Here is a 16,943-nt window from a genome sequence, read left to right on the forward strand (position 1 = left end):
TTTTGAGGAACCTCCATACTGTTTTCCAGAGCAGCTGCACCAGTTTGCATTCCCACCAGCAGTGCAAAAGAGATCCTCTTTCTCTGCATCCTCGCCAACATCTCTTATTGCCTGAGTTGCTTGTAACATCTTTCTAATTTGGTCAGTGAAAAGTACAGAAAAGTATATACAGCAATAGAAACCAGAAGAGCATACGCTAGAATATTAGTGGTGGAAACAACCCGAGTCCCTCTCCGTGGATAAATAGATAAGGAAAATGTGGTAGATGTGTTAAAATGGAATATTATTTAGCCATGAACAGAAAGCCATCCCTCCATTTGTGACCATACAAACGGACCTTGAGGACATTATGCTAAGGGAGAAAAGTGAGACAGAGAAGGACAAATACTGTATAATCTCACTTATATGGGGAGTTTAAAAAAGCCAAACTCATAAACACAGAATAAAATGGCGGTCACCAGGCGACAGGGAAGAGTGAAAGCAGGACAGATATTGTTTACAGGTACGCAACAAATAGTAAGTCCTGGGATCTGATGCACAGGCTAGTGAATACAGACAACAACAATATTGCATTGTAAGCATCAAACTTGCTAAGACATTAGACCTTTATTCCAACCACTAAAAAGAAATTGCAATCATACGAGGTGCTAGATAGAGGTACTAACTATTGCTACACTGGCAATCATAGCATAATATATAAGGGTATCAACTCAACATGTTGCACACCTTAAATTTACACAATGACTTACGTCAAATGCATTTCAGTCAAAAAAAGTGAATGGTGCTTAACAGATTCATAAGTGATTTTAATTATTTTACTGTCGATGATTTTCAAATCTCCTACACTGAATGTGTTCCTTTTGCAATCCAAATATTTTTTTAAAAAACACAGATATTAAAAATAAAAATAAAATTCCTTATGGCCAGAAACAGGAAACACAAAGAGCAGATGCCAGAGCCAGAGCTGGGAGGGCCAGGGGTGGGCACAGCTGGGTGGGGGTGCCCCGATTTAAGCGGCTGCCTGCGTGGAAGGAGACTTCCAGTAGCTGCTTCCACTTCTCTCTGCTGGGACCATGGAAGCTTCCCTGCTGTGCACCCTGCTGGTGTTTGCTGGTGAGTGGGGCAGGACTCACAGCTGGGAAGGGAAGGTGGGATGTGACGAGGCTATAGCTCTTTCCTAGACTTGTCCTCTGCTCTGATCCCCACTGTCCCGGTCCCCACAGTCCCAACCCTTCTGTCCCCGCCAGGAGCCAGGAGCAGCGGCCAGGTCCCTGGAATGCTGGCTTCGGCCAGGGAGCTCTGGGCTGTCACGCTGGGCAGCGTGCCTCTGGTCAGCCGTGAGGATGGACAGCTAGAGACTCAGACACCAGGACCCGCTGAGCGGACACCTGGGGCACTTTAAACACAGTTTACAGAAAGGGATCTCCCCCCTCCCCCACCCTGCTCCCCTCTGTCACTTTGACCAGCTAATAACAATGTTTCACTTATGCACAGCACTCTACCTTTCTTTCAAGTTCATTGTCTCCCTTGAACCTGGGAAGAGGGCTCTGTTGACTGTAGTAGCAGGTTGGGGGGGGGGGTGTCCATTGATCTTCAGCAGAGCAAATGTAAAAATGTGGTTGCCAGCAAATTGGGGGTTTTTATTTCTCGATCCAGCTCAAAGTATGTAGTGCTAGAAAGGATTTGTACTTTAATTTTTTTTAAATGTTTTTTATTTATTTCTAGGAGAGAGAGAGAGAGAGAGAGAGCGTGAGCAGGAGAGGGTCAGAGAGAGAGGGAGTCACAGACTCTGAAACAGGCTCTAGGCTCGGAGCTGTCAGTCAGCACAGAGCCCGATGCGGGGCTCGAACCCACGAACCGCGAGATCATGACCTAAGCGAAAGTCAGACGCTCAACCGACTAAGCCACCCAGGCACCCCAAGGATTTGTACTTTAAAATGTGGTTTTCTGTTCTCCTGGGACTCCCAGGAGAGAGAGGAGAGAGTAACTCCAGGGTTACAGCGAAAACTGTTAGGAAACTTGCAATCAAGCTACAGAAACTCATCTCTCAGACATAAAGAAGCAATACACTGTAGAGATAAAATGTACAGATGAACCTGCATTCAAATGCTGGCCCACTGTCTCTTGTATGACCTTGGCCAAGTCACCTCACCTCTCTATGTCCTCATCTGCAAAACGGACATCATAGCACCTTCTTCGTAAGGTTGTTAGGTCTCTAATGAGAAAATGGATCCAAAGTGTTTAGTGAGTGTTAAGTAACAGCAAGCAAGCAATAGCTTAACACACAGGGAATGCCTGATGAGGTGTTGCCCATACTCGCTCTTTGGGGGAGAGGATCCATCCCTCTCGGCGGCAGGTAAGGATAGAAAGAGCTACCAGGAGAGCTAAGCCAGTTCACCAAAGCTCCCATAACCACAAATTGGGTCTCTCGATGTCTCAGGGCTGGGTCCGCCTCACCGTAAAATTATAAGCAATAAGACTACCATCCGAAAGCTTCCTGAATCAAAGCTAAACGGATTGCTGGCCTGGCAAGGGAGAGATGCATCATTCGGGAGTGAGTTTATTTGTGTATTGCTAAGCTGACGTGGGAAGGGCCAGACTTAAGGCAGAAAGAGGGACGAGGTACACCAGAAAGGCGAGATTCTGAATTCAGGCCCACAAGGTGGGTGGCCACTCACCTTGCAATGGTTTGCCTCCAAGTTCCTTTGCACAGCGTCCGTGATTCCAGCGGGCCTGGGGTCAGTCATTAGCTCTGTCAAAGCTCAGCAAGGTTTCTCTTAAACACTGGTACCGCCGGAGCCACCACGTCAGACAGGAGTGGCAAGGTGGATTCCTGCACATGGAGGGGACACACTGGGGACACAGTAGGCCTGGACGTACCAGACACCCACCAGTCACCGTGGCCACAAGCCAAGGCAACCCGTTTGGGATCTCACCCTTGACCTGCTGCACCAGCCCCTCCCAAACCCCCTCTTCCCACCTCTACCTCTTCCAATTTGGGGCTCACACCATGCTTTATTGTTTACTTCATTTGCACATAGAGCTTTCATGATAATACCCTTTAGCGGGGAATCGGGTGGAAGTCCACAGTCACTCGAAGGGGTGCGCCCAGCCCAGTCCCCCTGAGACTCAGCTCCATCTGTCTTCCTGAACGATTTCTCCAGGCCACACACATGTACACCTCAGTCTCCTTATCTTGTCTGTCCCCCCCACCCCGGGTCTCCCCTGAATTCATCGGCTTAATGCACTTTATTCCTCCTATCTCAACATGATGCATTCCTCTCCTCCAATAAAATAAAATCCTTTCACGATCAATTCTAACCAGTAGCAATTATAACTAAAATGAAAAATATCCATGAAAATCATTGATATCTAAATCACACGGCCTCCCCAGGTGCGTCTCTCCAGGGCTTTAATGTGCGGTTTTCTCTAAGGGATGCGCAGGGCAGGGGTGGGTGCGGGGAGAAGGTTGAGCCTTCCTGTTACAGAATGGGGAGTCAGTGCAGAGGCAGTGACTAGGACCAAGCTGCCTTGGGTGTCAATCCTGGCTTCTTCACGCACTGGCCACTGTGACCTGGAGCAGGGCACCAAGCCTCAATCTGCTCATCTATAAAATGGGCATTAAATGCAGTTCTCGTTGTACCCATGTCAGTTTCTTAGTTCCCTAAATACACCATTATTATGCAAGCTGGTAATAACATCAGAGGAAACTAGGTGAGCCATGTATAAGGACTCTCTGTAACTCTGCAACTTTTCTGGAATATACCAAACGAAAAGTTTAGTTAATTGAAAAAGAAAACAGTATTTATCTCATGGGTTGAACAGAGTCAATAAATTACTACATGAAAAGACTCATAATGACCCCTCTCTATCACCATATTTAATATATATATAGATAGATAGATTAAGTTTATTTGTTTATTTTGAGAGAGAGGGAGAGCACAAGCAGGGGAGGGGCGGAGAGAGAGGGAGAGGGAGAGAGAGAATCCCAACCAGGCTCTGCACGGTCAGTGCGGAGCCCCACTCATGGCTCCAACCCACAAACTGCAAGATCATGACCTGAGCCGAAACCAAGAGTCGGACGCTAAACCACTGAGCCCCCCAGGCGCCCCGCTATCACTATATTTTTAATAAACCTAGTAGTGGTTGTTGTCATTTTCTTATCCAAGCTCACTGGTTTGGTCCAGCAGAGTGAAGTGCCAGGCGTGTGTCTCACAGGCCTCCTCTGACATCTGTTACTGGGCGCTTTCACAGGTGTGATTCCAACCCACGGCGGGATCTTGAACCTGAGCAAGATGGTCCAGCAAGTGACCAGAAAAAACCCCATCTTCTCCTATTGGCCCTATGGCTGTCATTGTGGACCTGGTGGCAAAGGTCAACCCAAAGATGCCTCAGACTGGTAATCCCTTCCCAGGCAGGGCTGCGAGTGGCAGTCCTGTCCTGGCCCCACCCCCGGGCCCTCCCCTCCCCTGCTCCCCCTTGTATGCATTCTGTGAATTCGGTCTATGCCGTGTGCTACAGCCGGGGATAGTTCCAGCCTCCCTGGAACTTGCTTTCTAGCTGGTTCTCAGAGTCTCTGTAAGGCCCCTCCTTGTACCCACAACTCCTGATCTAGTTATAATGCCCACCACACGCTCTCCCCCCCCCCACTGCCGTCACCATCACATGCTGGTTTTGTTATTTTAATGCCTACTTCTTTGTGCCATTATCTCATTCAATCTTCACAATAATCCCAGGAATCTACTAGGAGAGATGAGAGCCTTCCAGGCCCTGGGGTCACTTCCCTGATCCACCACGTACAGGCTGTGTGACCTTGGGCATGTGGCTTGACCTCCCTGAGTCTGTTTCTTCATCTGTGAAATGAGGACTCTACCAGTGCCTCTGTCATAGGGTGGTAGCGAAGATTAAGAGAACATTCATGATAAAACAAACGCCTGGTGCGTAGAAAGCACTCAGTAGGTGTCTGCTCGAGTGATCATACCGACTGCAGCCTGCAGGCCTTGACTCTTCCTAGGTGGGGGGCACTGGGTTTCTACTCCTGGGGCAGCTGTGGTCCCCGCCTGTCCCGCTTCCTGTCCTCTCGCTCCAGGTGCTGTCAGAAACACGACTGCTGCTATGCTCACCTGAGGCAGCACCGATGCCACGTCCACACAGACAATTACGACTACACCTTTTCCGAGGGGGACATCCAGTGCTGTGAGTGCCCGGGCCTCGGGGCTGGCGGTAGAGGCTGAGGAAGGGAGTTCTGGCACTTACTGCCTTCATGTGCTGTGTGACAAGGCACAAGTTGCTCGCCCTCTCTGTTTTTCCCACGTGTCCAGTGATAGTGGCTGGGCTGTGGAGGAACGGGGGTGGGAGTATGGAGAGGTCCAATAAGGCCCCTTCAGGCTTTGGAAGGCTGGCGGATCTCAGCTTGGAGCCGCCATCAACCAGCTGTGTGACCTTGAACACATCCCTTAACCTTTCTGAACATCGGTATTCTCCTCTGTAAACTCGGGATGATAACAGTGTTCTCGCGGCTAAAGTTAACTCAAGAACTAAAATGAGAGCAGACAGAATAAGCCTCGGACACGCCTGCTGTCAAGGCGCATGCTCAGTGCACTACTAGTATCATTGTTACAACTTACGTTGCTATTGTAAGTTAACAGAGCAGCCCGGCCAGGAGCTGCGCCATCCTGATGATCTCCATTTTATATACAAGGAAAGTGAGACCAGAGTGAAGAGGTGTTGGCCCAGGGCCACCCTGCTGCAGGTGACAGAGCCTGGACTAGACCTCGGGTCCCCCCACCCCCACCCCTGGGTCCATGCCTGGAGACAGGTGGCAGCTCTCAGCTGGGAATCACGTGGGCTCACCACACCAGTCCCTGTTCATTAAAGTCTCAGTAATAACAACAACAATAGCCAACATTTATTGAGCACCTACTGTGTCCTGAGTGCTCTGCCTTATCTAATACTCCCAACAGCCCCAAGGCAGCTCGTAACTACCCTCACCCCCACGTACAAATAATGACACTGAGGTACCAAGGTCTCTGCCCGTGCAGTTCCATCTGCCTGAAACACTGCTCCCTCCCCCTCCCTCCCCCACTCTGCTTTCCACTGGGGAGCAGACCCTTCCGATCTCAGCTCACATGGCTCTTGACGCTGAGTCCGGTCGCGCTCCTTTACCATCCTGTAGCCCTTGCAGCATTTCTTACTTCCGAGAGGAACAGTATATGACATTCCTTTCCGTGGCCCTCTAATACCTGCTGCCGCCACGGGAGTGTGAACCTCAGGTGCCCACTCTGGTCAGTCCGGTCCCTCCAGGGCCCTGCCACAGGATGATGGGCTCTCAATCGTTTATGAAAGGGATGAATAAATAAAGGAGCGATGGCACTCAGGGAGGTCACAGTTCGTGCCCAAGGTCAGGCGGCTAGTCGTAGCGGCTGGGAAAGGGACTCTAGAGCTGAGCTATCACTGCGCCATCTCCAGAAACTCCGTCCAGGGACCCTAGACCCCGACGCCCGGGCTCTGCCTCGGGAAGGGACAGACACTGAGCTCCCGTGTCCTCCACCCCGCAGCGGACAAGGGCAGCTGGTGTGAGCAGCAGCTGTGCGCCTGCGACAAGGAGATTGCCTTCTGCCTGAAGCAGAACCTGGACACTTACAAGAAACGCCTGCACTTCTACTGGCGGCCCCACTGCAGAGGCCAGACCCCTATGTGCTAGAAGGGTCCCGCCCGGCCGGCCCGCGCTCCCTACCCTGTTCCTCAGCATCTTGAGCTCTGCAAGTCCCGTGAGATGCTGACATCTCTTCCCTACGATCTAAGCCCCTGCACCAGCCTGGGAGGCTCCCAGCATAGCCCCACCCTCCATATTGCTCCCGGACCTTCAAAGTCTTCCGGATACGCAGCAGCTATCTCTTCTGAGGATGGATTGAGATCGGAGGAAAAGCCGAGGCCAGGAGGCCCCTAGGGGTGGCATTTGGGCCGAAGAAGCACATGTCGGGGGTGGGGGCTTGGGGGCCACGGTGTGGCTGGGGCCCCCCGCCANCGCTGTCCCCGCTGCACCTGGGGTGGCCTAAAGGACAGTGTTGATCTCTCTGTCCACATGGCTCTACTTCTTAAAACCCCAAAGCCCCCCACCACCCCGGGATAGGGCCTGTCGAGGAGGTTGGGACCTGTAATCTCTGGCGCTAGGTCACTCTCCCCAACTAGGCTGGGAGGTCCTGGCGGGCAGGACCCACGACTGTCTTGGATTCAGTTGCATCCCTGTGCCCAAAGCAGTGCCCGCGGCCGAGAAAGGGCTCCACAAATCCCCCTCAAGCAGAGGGCCAGCTGAAGCGGCCTGGTCCTGCTCCAGGCCCAGCTCTGCACGCACACGCCCCTTCCTGCTTCCAGGTGCTTGCGCAGGCTGGGACCTCTGCAGAGCCTCACTGGCTGTCCCCAGGTGGCCAGTCCCAATCTAGGCTCCTCAGGGCCCAAGGGCTACTGGGGGCAGAAGTGTCCCCTGGCTGACTCCTCCCCTCCCCCCCCTCCGGCTCCAAGGGCTCACTCCCTCCTCCAAGCCCGCATAGCACTGCAATTTACCAAGCTTCACCTTGAGTGATATATAATATCTGGGGTTTTCTGAAGCCCTCCAATCAGACTGGAGATCCTGGAGGACAGAGGCTATGTTCCTCATCTTTGTTTCCTCTGCTCCCCGACATAATAGGTGCTCAGTTAATGCTTATGGACCAATGAGCCCATCACGGATGGATTGAGGTGGTGGCAGATGTTACTGGTGCCTCATCCACATCCCCTCCTGGCCCGGGCCCCCAACCCGGGCTGCTACGGGCTCACATCTGTCTCCTCCTACCTGTCTGCGGGGAGCTACCACCCCTCCTGCCCTCCCACCTCTAACCGGTGACTAGGGGGCGGGATACCGGAAGAGCATCACTGCCCCATCCCTGTCTCTGTGCAGGACCATCTGGGTGGCACGCTGCACACCCCAGAGCGCCTCGTGGGATCAGGCTGAGGCCAGACGTCTGGAACACCTCTTTGCCTCCCTTTGTACCGGCCTGGCCTGCTTCCTTTGTTGCCTTACAGGTTTCTCCTGAGAACACGCCCTCAGTAAATCACCCACTTGCACAAGAATCCTGTCTCAGGCTCGGCTTCTGGGGAAACTGACTTGGGATGGATGGACGGATGGATGGATGGATGGATGGACGGATGGATGCCTTCTTCCTATAAGGATCCACTCTCTGTCATTTGTATGTGATTAGCTGTGTCACCAGCAACAGGGCCAGAGCCCCTGGAGCCACCTCCGTCCTCCAGCCCACGATGCACATAAGTGAAACAGCTGACCCGTCACTTTTCCTTCTACATGAAGCTCAGGGGCTCATGTGAGGCAGGATAACAGGAGTTAAGAACCATGGGCGCTGGGTTCAAATTCCAGTTATCCCACCGACTAGCCATGTGACCTTGCCTAAGGAATCCTGGTTTCCTCGCATGTGAAGTATATCTGAAATTAAGAAGAAAATAAGATGAGGCCAGAGGTCAGTGTAATAAACTAGATTAATTCACATGAAGCGGTTAGTGCGGTGCCTGGCCCACAGCAATGCTCCTTTATATGTTAACTGTAGGGGCGCCTGGGTGGCTCAGTCGGTTAAGCGTCTGACTTCGGCTCAGGTCATGATCTCCTGATTCGTGAGTTCGAGCCCCGCGTCGGGCTCTGTGCTGACAGCTCAGAGTCTGGAGCCTGCTTCAGATTCTGTGTCTCCCTCTCTCTCTGTCCCTCCCTGCTCCCACTCTGTCTGTCTCTCTCTCTCTCAAAAATAAACATTAAAAAAATTTTTTTAACGTTAACTGTATTACTCTTGATCTGGCTGCACTGTAATGACCAAAACTGGAATCAAGGTAAATCAGGAGAAAGGAGTTAACCGACGTCCCCCTTCTTTCCACCCAGTTCTTCTCTCTGCCTTCTACACGACTGTGCAGCCCTGTCCATTAGATCCTGACACACGACGTTCATTTGTTCAAGAGCTGGTGCCCCCTGCTCGCCCGTTAGGGCGCCTGTGATAGTGACAGTATCAGTGTTGGCAAAGGATGGGGGCTATTTTCCCCATTTGAGGCTCAGAACAGGGATGGCAACGTCTGAGGTCCCACAGCCGGATCCCACCCCAGACTTCGCCCCCCTCCTCCCCCGCTCCCGCTCCGCTCCCTGGCACCCTGTCCCATTTGTACCGGTTAGGAGGCTTCCTAGGTCTGGATGGACTTCAACAATGGGGGCGTTCATGATCTCACAGGACAAGAAGTCCAGGGAGAAGGTGGCTCCTTAAGTGGCTTGGTGATGTCATCAGTACCTGGTGTCTCTCCTGCCACCCTTGCTGTGCTGCTTTGTCCCCTGGGGGGCTCCTCCCAGCCTCAGGGTGCAGCGGTGCTCCAGACCTCATGCCTGGGCACAAAGACAGCCAGCAGGGAACACGCTGTCCCCTTCCTGTCTGTTGTCAATGAGCCTTACCGTCTCCACCCGGCAGACCTCCCCCGCAGCCTGGCCACCCTAAGCCAGAGTGGCTCGAGGTGGTGGGATTAGTCTGGTCTGTTTAGATTCCTCAGGATTTATTTGCCCTTGAGAGGAGACAGAGTTAATATCCTTGAGCGGCAGGTAGCTATCAGGGCAATACGATGGTGTTGGGTGGGCAAGTCTGGGGCTGGGTAGGAGCGGGGCTGTCCCTGTGTGAGCTCAGTGCCTAGTGGTGGTCACAGCAGGTGATCAACAGTCATTTGTTATGAATGAATCAGTGACTGAATGAATCCTAGGTTGGTAAAGTCATGGAACTTTGGACTAAGAGGTGGGATGGACAGATGGGGTCTCAGGGCAGCCAGGACCGAGTCCCCAGAGTAAAGCAAGACTCCCCACCCCCCACCCCGTGAGTTCTCACTCTGGGCCAATTTCCAATCCCCGGAATTGGGTCAGAGGCACAAAGGAAGGAGAGACTCACGGGCAGCTTCTGTTCCCCGCCCGCATCTGTCCAGCAGCCCCGGATGTAGGAGGCAGATAGAAGGACACAGTCTTCGTGCTTCCTGTTCCCTCCGGGGTCAGAATCGCAGAGGGACAATCCGGGGGGAAGGGTGGAGCCAACACGAGCACCTGATATCGAACACATGTGGTGCCCACTCACCCCCTTCCCTCAACGCCCTGGGGCTTTGGGATTGTCACCTACATTTTCCAGGTGCAGAAACTGAAACTGGAGTGTGAGTCACTGGCTGATAAATGGCAGGGCCGGGACTCGAACCCAGTCCTCTCTGGCTGCATGGTCATGTCTCATCCTACCTCCCACACTCTTTACTGGGACACTTGGCGAATCAACCCCGGGTGCCCCTAGGTGGGGAGGAGCCACACCCCCGGACGGGGAGGGGAGGGTGAGTGTGGCAAGGCAAGAAGCCTAGGGAGAGGGCTGGTGAGTGATAATTGCAGCAACAGTGACAGTCCGTTCAGATAGAGCCCTCACACTGAGAGTGCTTTATCCCACCACTGGCTGATCCACTCCCCAGGCCACCCTGACCCAGGGTGCCACCTCCAGGGGGTGGGGGCCCAGCTCAGGGGCCCATGGGTGGCTGTCTTCTCCATGTCTCTGCCTGTTTTCCCAGCAGGAGCCTCTATCCAAATACCCACGCTCCTTTCACGCAGCCTCCCTGTCACTGCGACGTGCAGGTGAGGCTGGGGCTCCTGTCTCCCCTCCACACCCCGCTCCCTGCTCCAGTGCCCCCTGGAAGGGGTTTGGGGGTGTTCGCTTGGGGTGCGCAGCATCCTTGCTCACTACTGAGGTCAGCTCTAGATCCCACCTCAGCCAGGCAGCCCCAAGGCCTGGGACTGAGGCCCTGGCTGGCTGTGGAGCTTGGTGGGGGCGGGTCCTCTATTATTTTTTCCAAGCTGAAACAAAGAGGAGATTTTAGGGGCGCCTGAGTGGCTCAGTCGGTTAAGCGTCCAACTTCGGCTCAGGTCATGATCTCACAGTGCGTGGGTTCGAGTCCCACATTGGGCTCCACACTGACCGTGCAGAACCTGTTTGGGATTCTCTCTCTCTGACCCTGCCCCCCACCCCCAGCCCGCCGTGCTCTCTCAAAATAAATAAACTTAGAAGAAAAGAAGAAGAAGAAGAGATTTTAAAATAGTTTGTGAAAACTCGAAGCAGGTCAGAGAAAGATTCCTTCCTTTCTCTTGTTTTAGGTTCCTGGCCAAGCCTCATTCGCTTTAGGGGGGGGGTCTCTTCTAGAAGGACTTCCCGGCTCTTAGCAAGACCAGCCCCTTCTGTCATCCAGAGCTCAGCTGACAGTCTCTCCCTCAGAGAAAAGGTCCCACCCTCTCCACCCAAAGCAGCCAACCGCATCCACCCTGATAGTCTCCCTGCCTTGTTTTCATTCTCTGCTAACCTTTTCTGCTGGTTTTCTTAATCACGTACGCACCTAGCCATTTGTTGATCTTAGATTGGAAAGCGGGCGTGTTTTGTCACCTCCCAGCCCCTCCCTCAGAACTATCAGAAATCAATCCCCCTCCCTCTGCCAAGAACACTCCCTTACTCCCAGGAGACCCTGGGGTCAAAGATCATTCTGGAAGCGTTGCGTCTTCTGGAGCCCCGGCGGCCCCGGGCTGGCCTGGAGTTCCTAGGAACCTGATAACACNGAGGAGGAAACCGGCTTTGAGAAGTAAAGTATCTCGCCCAAAGTAACTCACTCTGCGAGAAGCGGCAGAGTCCGGGCACCCATGTCACGCTCTGATTCCTCAGTGCCACCCTCTCCAGCCGAGATGCTGCGCTCCCTAAGGCTCTGAAACCTCACAGAGGACGAGAATCCCCCGGCAGAGAGTGTTTAGAATGCAGGTTCTTGGGCCCCACCCCCAGAAGGTCTGATTCTGTAAGTCAAGGATGAGACCCAGCAATCTGTATTTTTTTTTTTTAAATTTTATTTTTGAGAGACAGAGGAAGAGCAGGGCAGGGGCATAGAGAGAGGAGACACAGAATCCAAAGCAAGCTCCAGGCTCTGAGCTGTCAGCACAGAGCCCGATGCGGGGCTCGAACTCATAAACTGAGATCATGACATGAGCCGAAGTCGGACGCTTAATCGACTGAGCCACCCAGACGCCCCGAGGAATCTGTATTTTGAACCAGCGCTGTGGAGATTCTGAGGTCTCTGGCTCAGGACCATAGTCTGAAAAGGATGCAGGCCTGCTCTCCTCTATCCCTGGATCCCCATCCCCTCACCTCCCCTATGACCAGCTTGATAACCCATCCTGTGCCAGCACAACTCACTGGGCTGAAAGACTGGAGACCTACCTTCTATTTTTTAATTTATTATTTTTATTTATTTTGAGAAAGGGTGAGCAAGCAGGGGTGGGGCAGAGAGAGAGAGGGAAAGAGAGAGAATCCCAAGCAGGCTCTGTACCGTCAGCGCAGAGCCCGGTGTGGGGCTCAAACTCGCGAGCCAACAGTGAGATAGTGACCTGAGCTGAGATCAGGAGTGGGACACTTACCCAACCGAGCCACCCAGGTGCCCCTGAAGACCCACCTTCTAGATACACTCCGTGCCAGCACCGTTCTTTTGGCCTCTATTTCAATCTGCCAGATCAGACAGTGGCAAGGATTGTGCTTCTCAAGCCCCAGACCGTCACACACCACTTCCCAATGTTTGGTTTAATGTTTCAATTTGCTTTGTTTTTTTTAATGTTTCCTAACCTAAGTAAGTATTTAAGAAGGAAATTCATTCCACTCTGGCATAAGGAAAGCCAGTATCACTTGTTGTCAACAGACGATGACCATAAACATAAATGCAATAAAAATAAAACTCTTCTTGGGATGGTGCCGGGGTGGCTCAGTCGGGTGAGCCTCCAATTCTTGATTTCAGCTCAAGTCATGATTTCATGGTCATGAGATTGAGGCCAAGGTCGGGCTCTGGGCTGACAGTACAGAGCCCGCTCGGGATTTTCTGTCTCCCTCTCTCTCTGCCCCTCCCCTGCTTGCTCTCTCTCTCTCTCTCAAAATAAATAAATAAACTTAAAAAATATATTTTAAACTCTTATTGGAGACAAAAACGTGCACAGTCAATAGTTGGATGAACTAGCAAACACGGGAGAGGTGCCGAAGACCCCCAGCCTCCACGCAGAGACCACCTTGACCTTGATGCATTCTGAAGAACCGGAAGGAACTGGAGAGAGAAGGAGTCAGGCTCTCTGACTCTTTGTTCTTTTCTCTGGGGAGGCCCAGCCAGGTGTGTGGGGGTGCGGTGGGAGACACCAGCTGGGTGATGCTGTAGAAGGTCCTGGAGACCACGGAGGCGGAACAGGGTCTGCCCTGGGGGAGCCCAGACAGAGCTGGGGAGGAAGGCGGTCCTGGTGAGCTAGACAGGGCTGGGAGACTCCCACGCTGAGCTGGCTTCCATCATTCTCTTGCCCCAGGGCCTCAAACGGTTCCGGTTCCGGAATGTGCCATCCCTGAATGTGCCACTTTGCATAAGAATTATTTGAGCTGAAGGCAATTAAGAACTGACAGATGCAGGAAGGGTTCTCCGCCTACCCCTTATCTGCCTAAAAGCAGGAAACAAATTTCCCTAAGAGGAAGGTGCCCCCAACCCTCCTACTTGGAGAGAAGAGCCTTATCATCAAAGCTGGGAACTCAAACACCAAGATCCGTTTGCATAAATAGACTTTTCTAGGATAGGCTTTCTTCCATAGTTCCCCCCTATATCGTCTGGTCATCTCCTTCCAAGTTATGTCCCTTGAAGTCCAAACTCTCTCTCTTTCCTTTGCTAAAATGGAATCTTCTGGGTCTAACTTCTTTGAGTTTTCTTTTCTGGGAACGCCTATGCATGTCAATGTTAATAAATACCCTGTGCCTTTTCTCCTGTTAATCTGTCTTTTGTTGGTTTAATTTGCAGGCCCCCATGAAAAGAACATAAAAAGTTCGGGGAAAAGTTTTCTTCACCAACACTGGCCTGCAAGTCCCCATCGATGCCAAAGTGGTTAGGGTGAAAAAGCTCATGTTAAATGAAAAATGAATAGAACAAGATGTACAACAATATGTCCATCCGGACTGTATGGGAGAAATGCACCGTGTGAAAAGGTAGCAGGAAAAAGGCTCTGACGTAGTAGTCAAGAGTGTGGGCTCAGGGACCCACACGCAGGGTCTGTCAGCTCTGGGGTCTCCTGACTCCAAGCTGTCGGATCTTGGGCACAAGTCACTAAACCTCCTTGAGCCTGTTTCTTTACCTATAAAGTGGGAGTTATTACACGGTCTACTTGAGGTGTTGGGAGCGGTAAATGACTGACCCCTGGAAGCCACTTTGCACCCTGTCCGGCATGTAAAGACCAGCCCGTGGAGCCCATAGCGGCTGTTGTCCTACTCATTGTTGAAGGGATGTTCGCAACAGCTGTAGGTTGTTGATGTTTCTTACTTCTCCCCAGGGCTTGTCCTGAGCCAGGCCTGCTTGGTGGAGCTCTGTGGCATTAGCCAGCAGGCCATGGAGAAGCGACCCCACCTCAGCCACCTCACCAGTGGCTGTCACTGTGGTTTGGGGGGAGCCATGGCAGCCTGTGGATGTCAGGAGACAGCAGGCTGGCTGGCCACGGTCCGAACTGAAACCTTGGCTGAGCATCATCTTGTGCAGGGACCAGCCATATTGATTCAGTGTGCCTTTCCTGGGCAAAGAGGGTGGGGTTCATCGCCTTCTGCTCTCCTTACCAGCTGTGGTTCCTGGGGCAAGCTCCTTGACCTTTCTGTGCCTCGGTATCTCCACGCACAGGATGGGGTGTTCATCGTACTTCCTTTGTGGGTTAATATGAGGATTCAGTGGAACCTAAATGAGGTGGTGAAGCACACTTGAGATGCTGTCTACACTGGGCTCTGCTCTATCACATCCGGCATCAGGCGAGGCAGTGGGGCTCGTAAAGAAGTGCTAGTCCCGGCCTTCAAGAGATCCCCATTCCCATGAGGGAGAGCCTCACCCAACCTTCAGGATCCGAGAAACTGGTTCAAGACCTGGCACCACTAACTTGGGTGGGGATCCGACAGGCCACTTTTCTCTCTGTCTCTGTTTCCCACTCTGTAAAATGGGATGGTTTGAGGCTATTCTGGATCCTAGATTTGACAGCACTTTGAAAAGCATAAAATATTAAAAGGTCTAGAGTATTCTACATAGAAAGGAAGCCTGGGGGCACCTGAGTGGCTCAGTCCATTGAGCATCCAACCCTTGATTTCAGCTCAGGTCATGATCTCACAGTTCATGAGTTCAAGCCCCGTGTTCGGCTCTGCACTGACAGTGTGAAGCCTTCTTGGGATTCTCTTTCCCTCTGTCTCTGCCCCTCTCCCGCTCATGCTCCCTCTGTCACTCTCAAAATAAATATAAAACTAAAAAACAAGAAAGGAAGCCTGGAAGCTGAAACATGTGAGAACTTTGATTGGAGGCTCAGTATGATAGCACTACTGTTTCTAGATAAAGAGGTCCTTAGAGAAGATAATAAGAGGTTCAAGGTTTACAACCAACAAGTTTATTTGAAACCTGAGTGATCTCAGCGTCTGACAGCTGGCTCCCTTTGATTTATAGGAAACTGATTGTGCAACATTCCAGATTTGTTAAATCAGCTGTTTAGAAGTGACTCAAAGAGTTTTGGGGCATGGCAACCAAACAATTTTCTGATTCTCTTCCTCAGGAGTTCTCCAACTTGATAAATGAGTTGTTTGCCACCATTTTGGTGGCACCAGAATCCACCATTTTGGTACTGACAGATCGATGCCTCTGAGATGAGACTTTTCTTTCTAGAAGATCCACCTCCCTTTCTCCCCAGCTCCTTGCTGGAAAAAGGATGGGGCACTGAAGTTTAGCAGGAAAGTCAGTGTGGAGGAATTCACACGATAACCAAGAATCTTCCAGGAAAGGGTAAAAGTCCAAGGAAAACCAGAGCTGGGCAGCAGTTAGAGGGGTAAAGGTAGATTCTAACCAGGAACGATTCCAATGGGAGATGAGAGCTCCCATGTACGATTGGGCTTAGTTCAGAATATAGCACGGAGACGTGGGGGTGTGCAGTCAAGAAGCAGGTGGGAGGAATCACTAAGAGGATCCATCAGGGGGTAAAGGAGGGATTCTGGCTAAACCGACCCAATGGGATTCTCGCTGAAGGCAGGCCTGGGTGATCAAACATCACCTGCAGGAGGATGGGAGATGAGAAATTTGATAAGATATCAAGGTGATCAGGTACCGAGGATGAGGGTTCCGGCTAAACCTACTTAACAAGATTCTTGCTCCTGAGGATGAGGCCAAGCCACAAAAGGTTTGAAGGAGCCTGACCAAATTTGGTCAAGGAGAGACTTCACCAGTCCCTCTTCCTGTTCAAGGAAAGAAGCATGAGTCCTTTTGTTTTTGGTCTCCTTTTGTTCGTGAAGGATCGGCGAACCCACCAGTTGAGACTTGGTCATAGAGGCTATTTGTTGGATGGCGTGAGCAGTGCGGTATTGAGTGGGGACAATTTCTATGAAAATTATAAAAAGACAAAGCTTAGTAGTTGAGAACCCAGTTTCTGAGGCCAGAAGGCAGCCAGTGGAAGACTTCTGGATATTGGGCTGGTAGTGTGTACATGATGGAGTGAGGACAGCAGTGTCGATCCAACAAACTTCCCGGCTTTCACTTCCAATATCACTGGTGATGGCCTTAGGGTTCCAGAAACTTCAAAGCAGCTCACACAACAGCAGGCATGAAGGTTGCCCGGACACCATCTATGGCACCTTCTCTGAAGTTTATGTCAAGTCACCCTGCTTCGGTTGACCAGACATTGGAGGGGAAAGGGCAGTTTTAGTATTCTGAGATGCCGAAGCAGGAAGGTGGGAGAACAATGGGAAACTTTAAGCTAGGAAATTAGAGTCAGACACTGGACAATCCCTCAGGGTAGGCTGTAGTTTTCTATGAAAACACAAAATTTCTTTCTTTTTTTAATTTTTTAAAAG

At 51.7% G+C, this 16,943-nt stretch overlaps 1 protein-coding gene across 1 annotated transcript; it reads left to right on the forward strand.

The window, feature by feature from the left end:
- Positions 1-1,073: 1,073 nt before the first annotated feature.
- LOC144241314 (group IID secretory phospholipase A2-like) lies at positions 1,074-6,819 on the forward strand. Its single transcript, XM_077775873.1, has 4 exons — positions 1,074-1,113; positions 4,255-4,399; positions 5,090-5,196; positions 6,558-6,819. Exons 1-4 carry the CDS (start codon positions 1,074-1,076, stop codon positions 6,701-6,703), a joined length of 438 nt encoding a protein of 145 aa, XP_077631999.1. The 3' UTR covers positions 6,704-6,819.
- Positions 6,820-16,943: the final 10,124 nt, after the last annotated feature.

Source organism: Crocuta crocuta, unplaced genomic scaffold (genome assembly GCF_008692635.1).
Source record: "Crocuta crocuta isolate KB4526 unplaced genomic scaffold, BGI_CrCroc_1.0 scaffold127, whole genome shotgun sequence".
NCBI lineage: Eukaryota > Metazoa > Chordata > Mammalia > Carnivora > Hyaenidae > Crocuta > Crocuta crocuta.

Bases quoted from the DNA above. Each gene is read 5' to 3' on its own strand.
- LOC144241314 (XM_077775873.1), top strand. From the start codon at position 1,074: ATGGAAGCTTCCCTGCTGTGCACCCTGCTGGTGTTTGCTG. The intron at 1,114-4,254 runs GTGAGTGGGGCA...GCGCTTTCACAG, and splicing joins CACCCTGCTGGTGTTTGCTG to GTGTGATTCCAACCCACGGC. The intron at 5,197-6,557 runs GTGAGTGCCCGG...TCCACCCCGCAG, and splicing joins CGAGGGGGACATCCAGTGCT to CGGACAAGGGCAGCTGGTGT.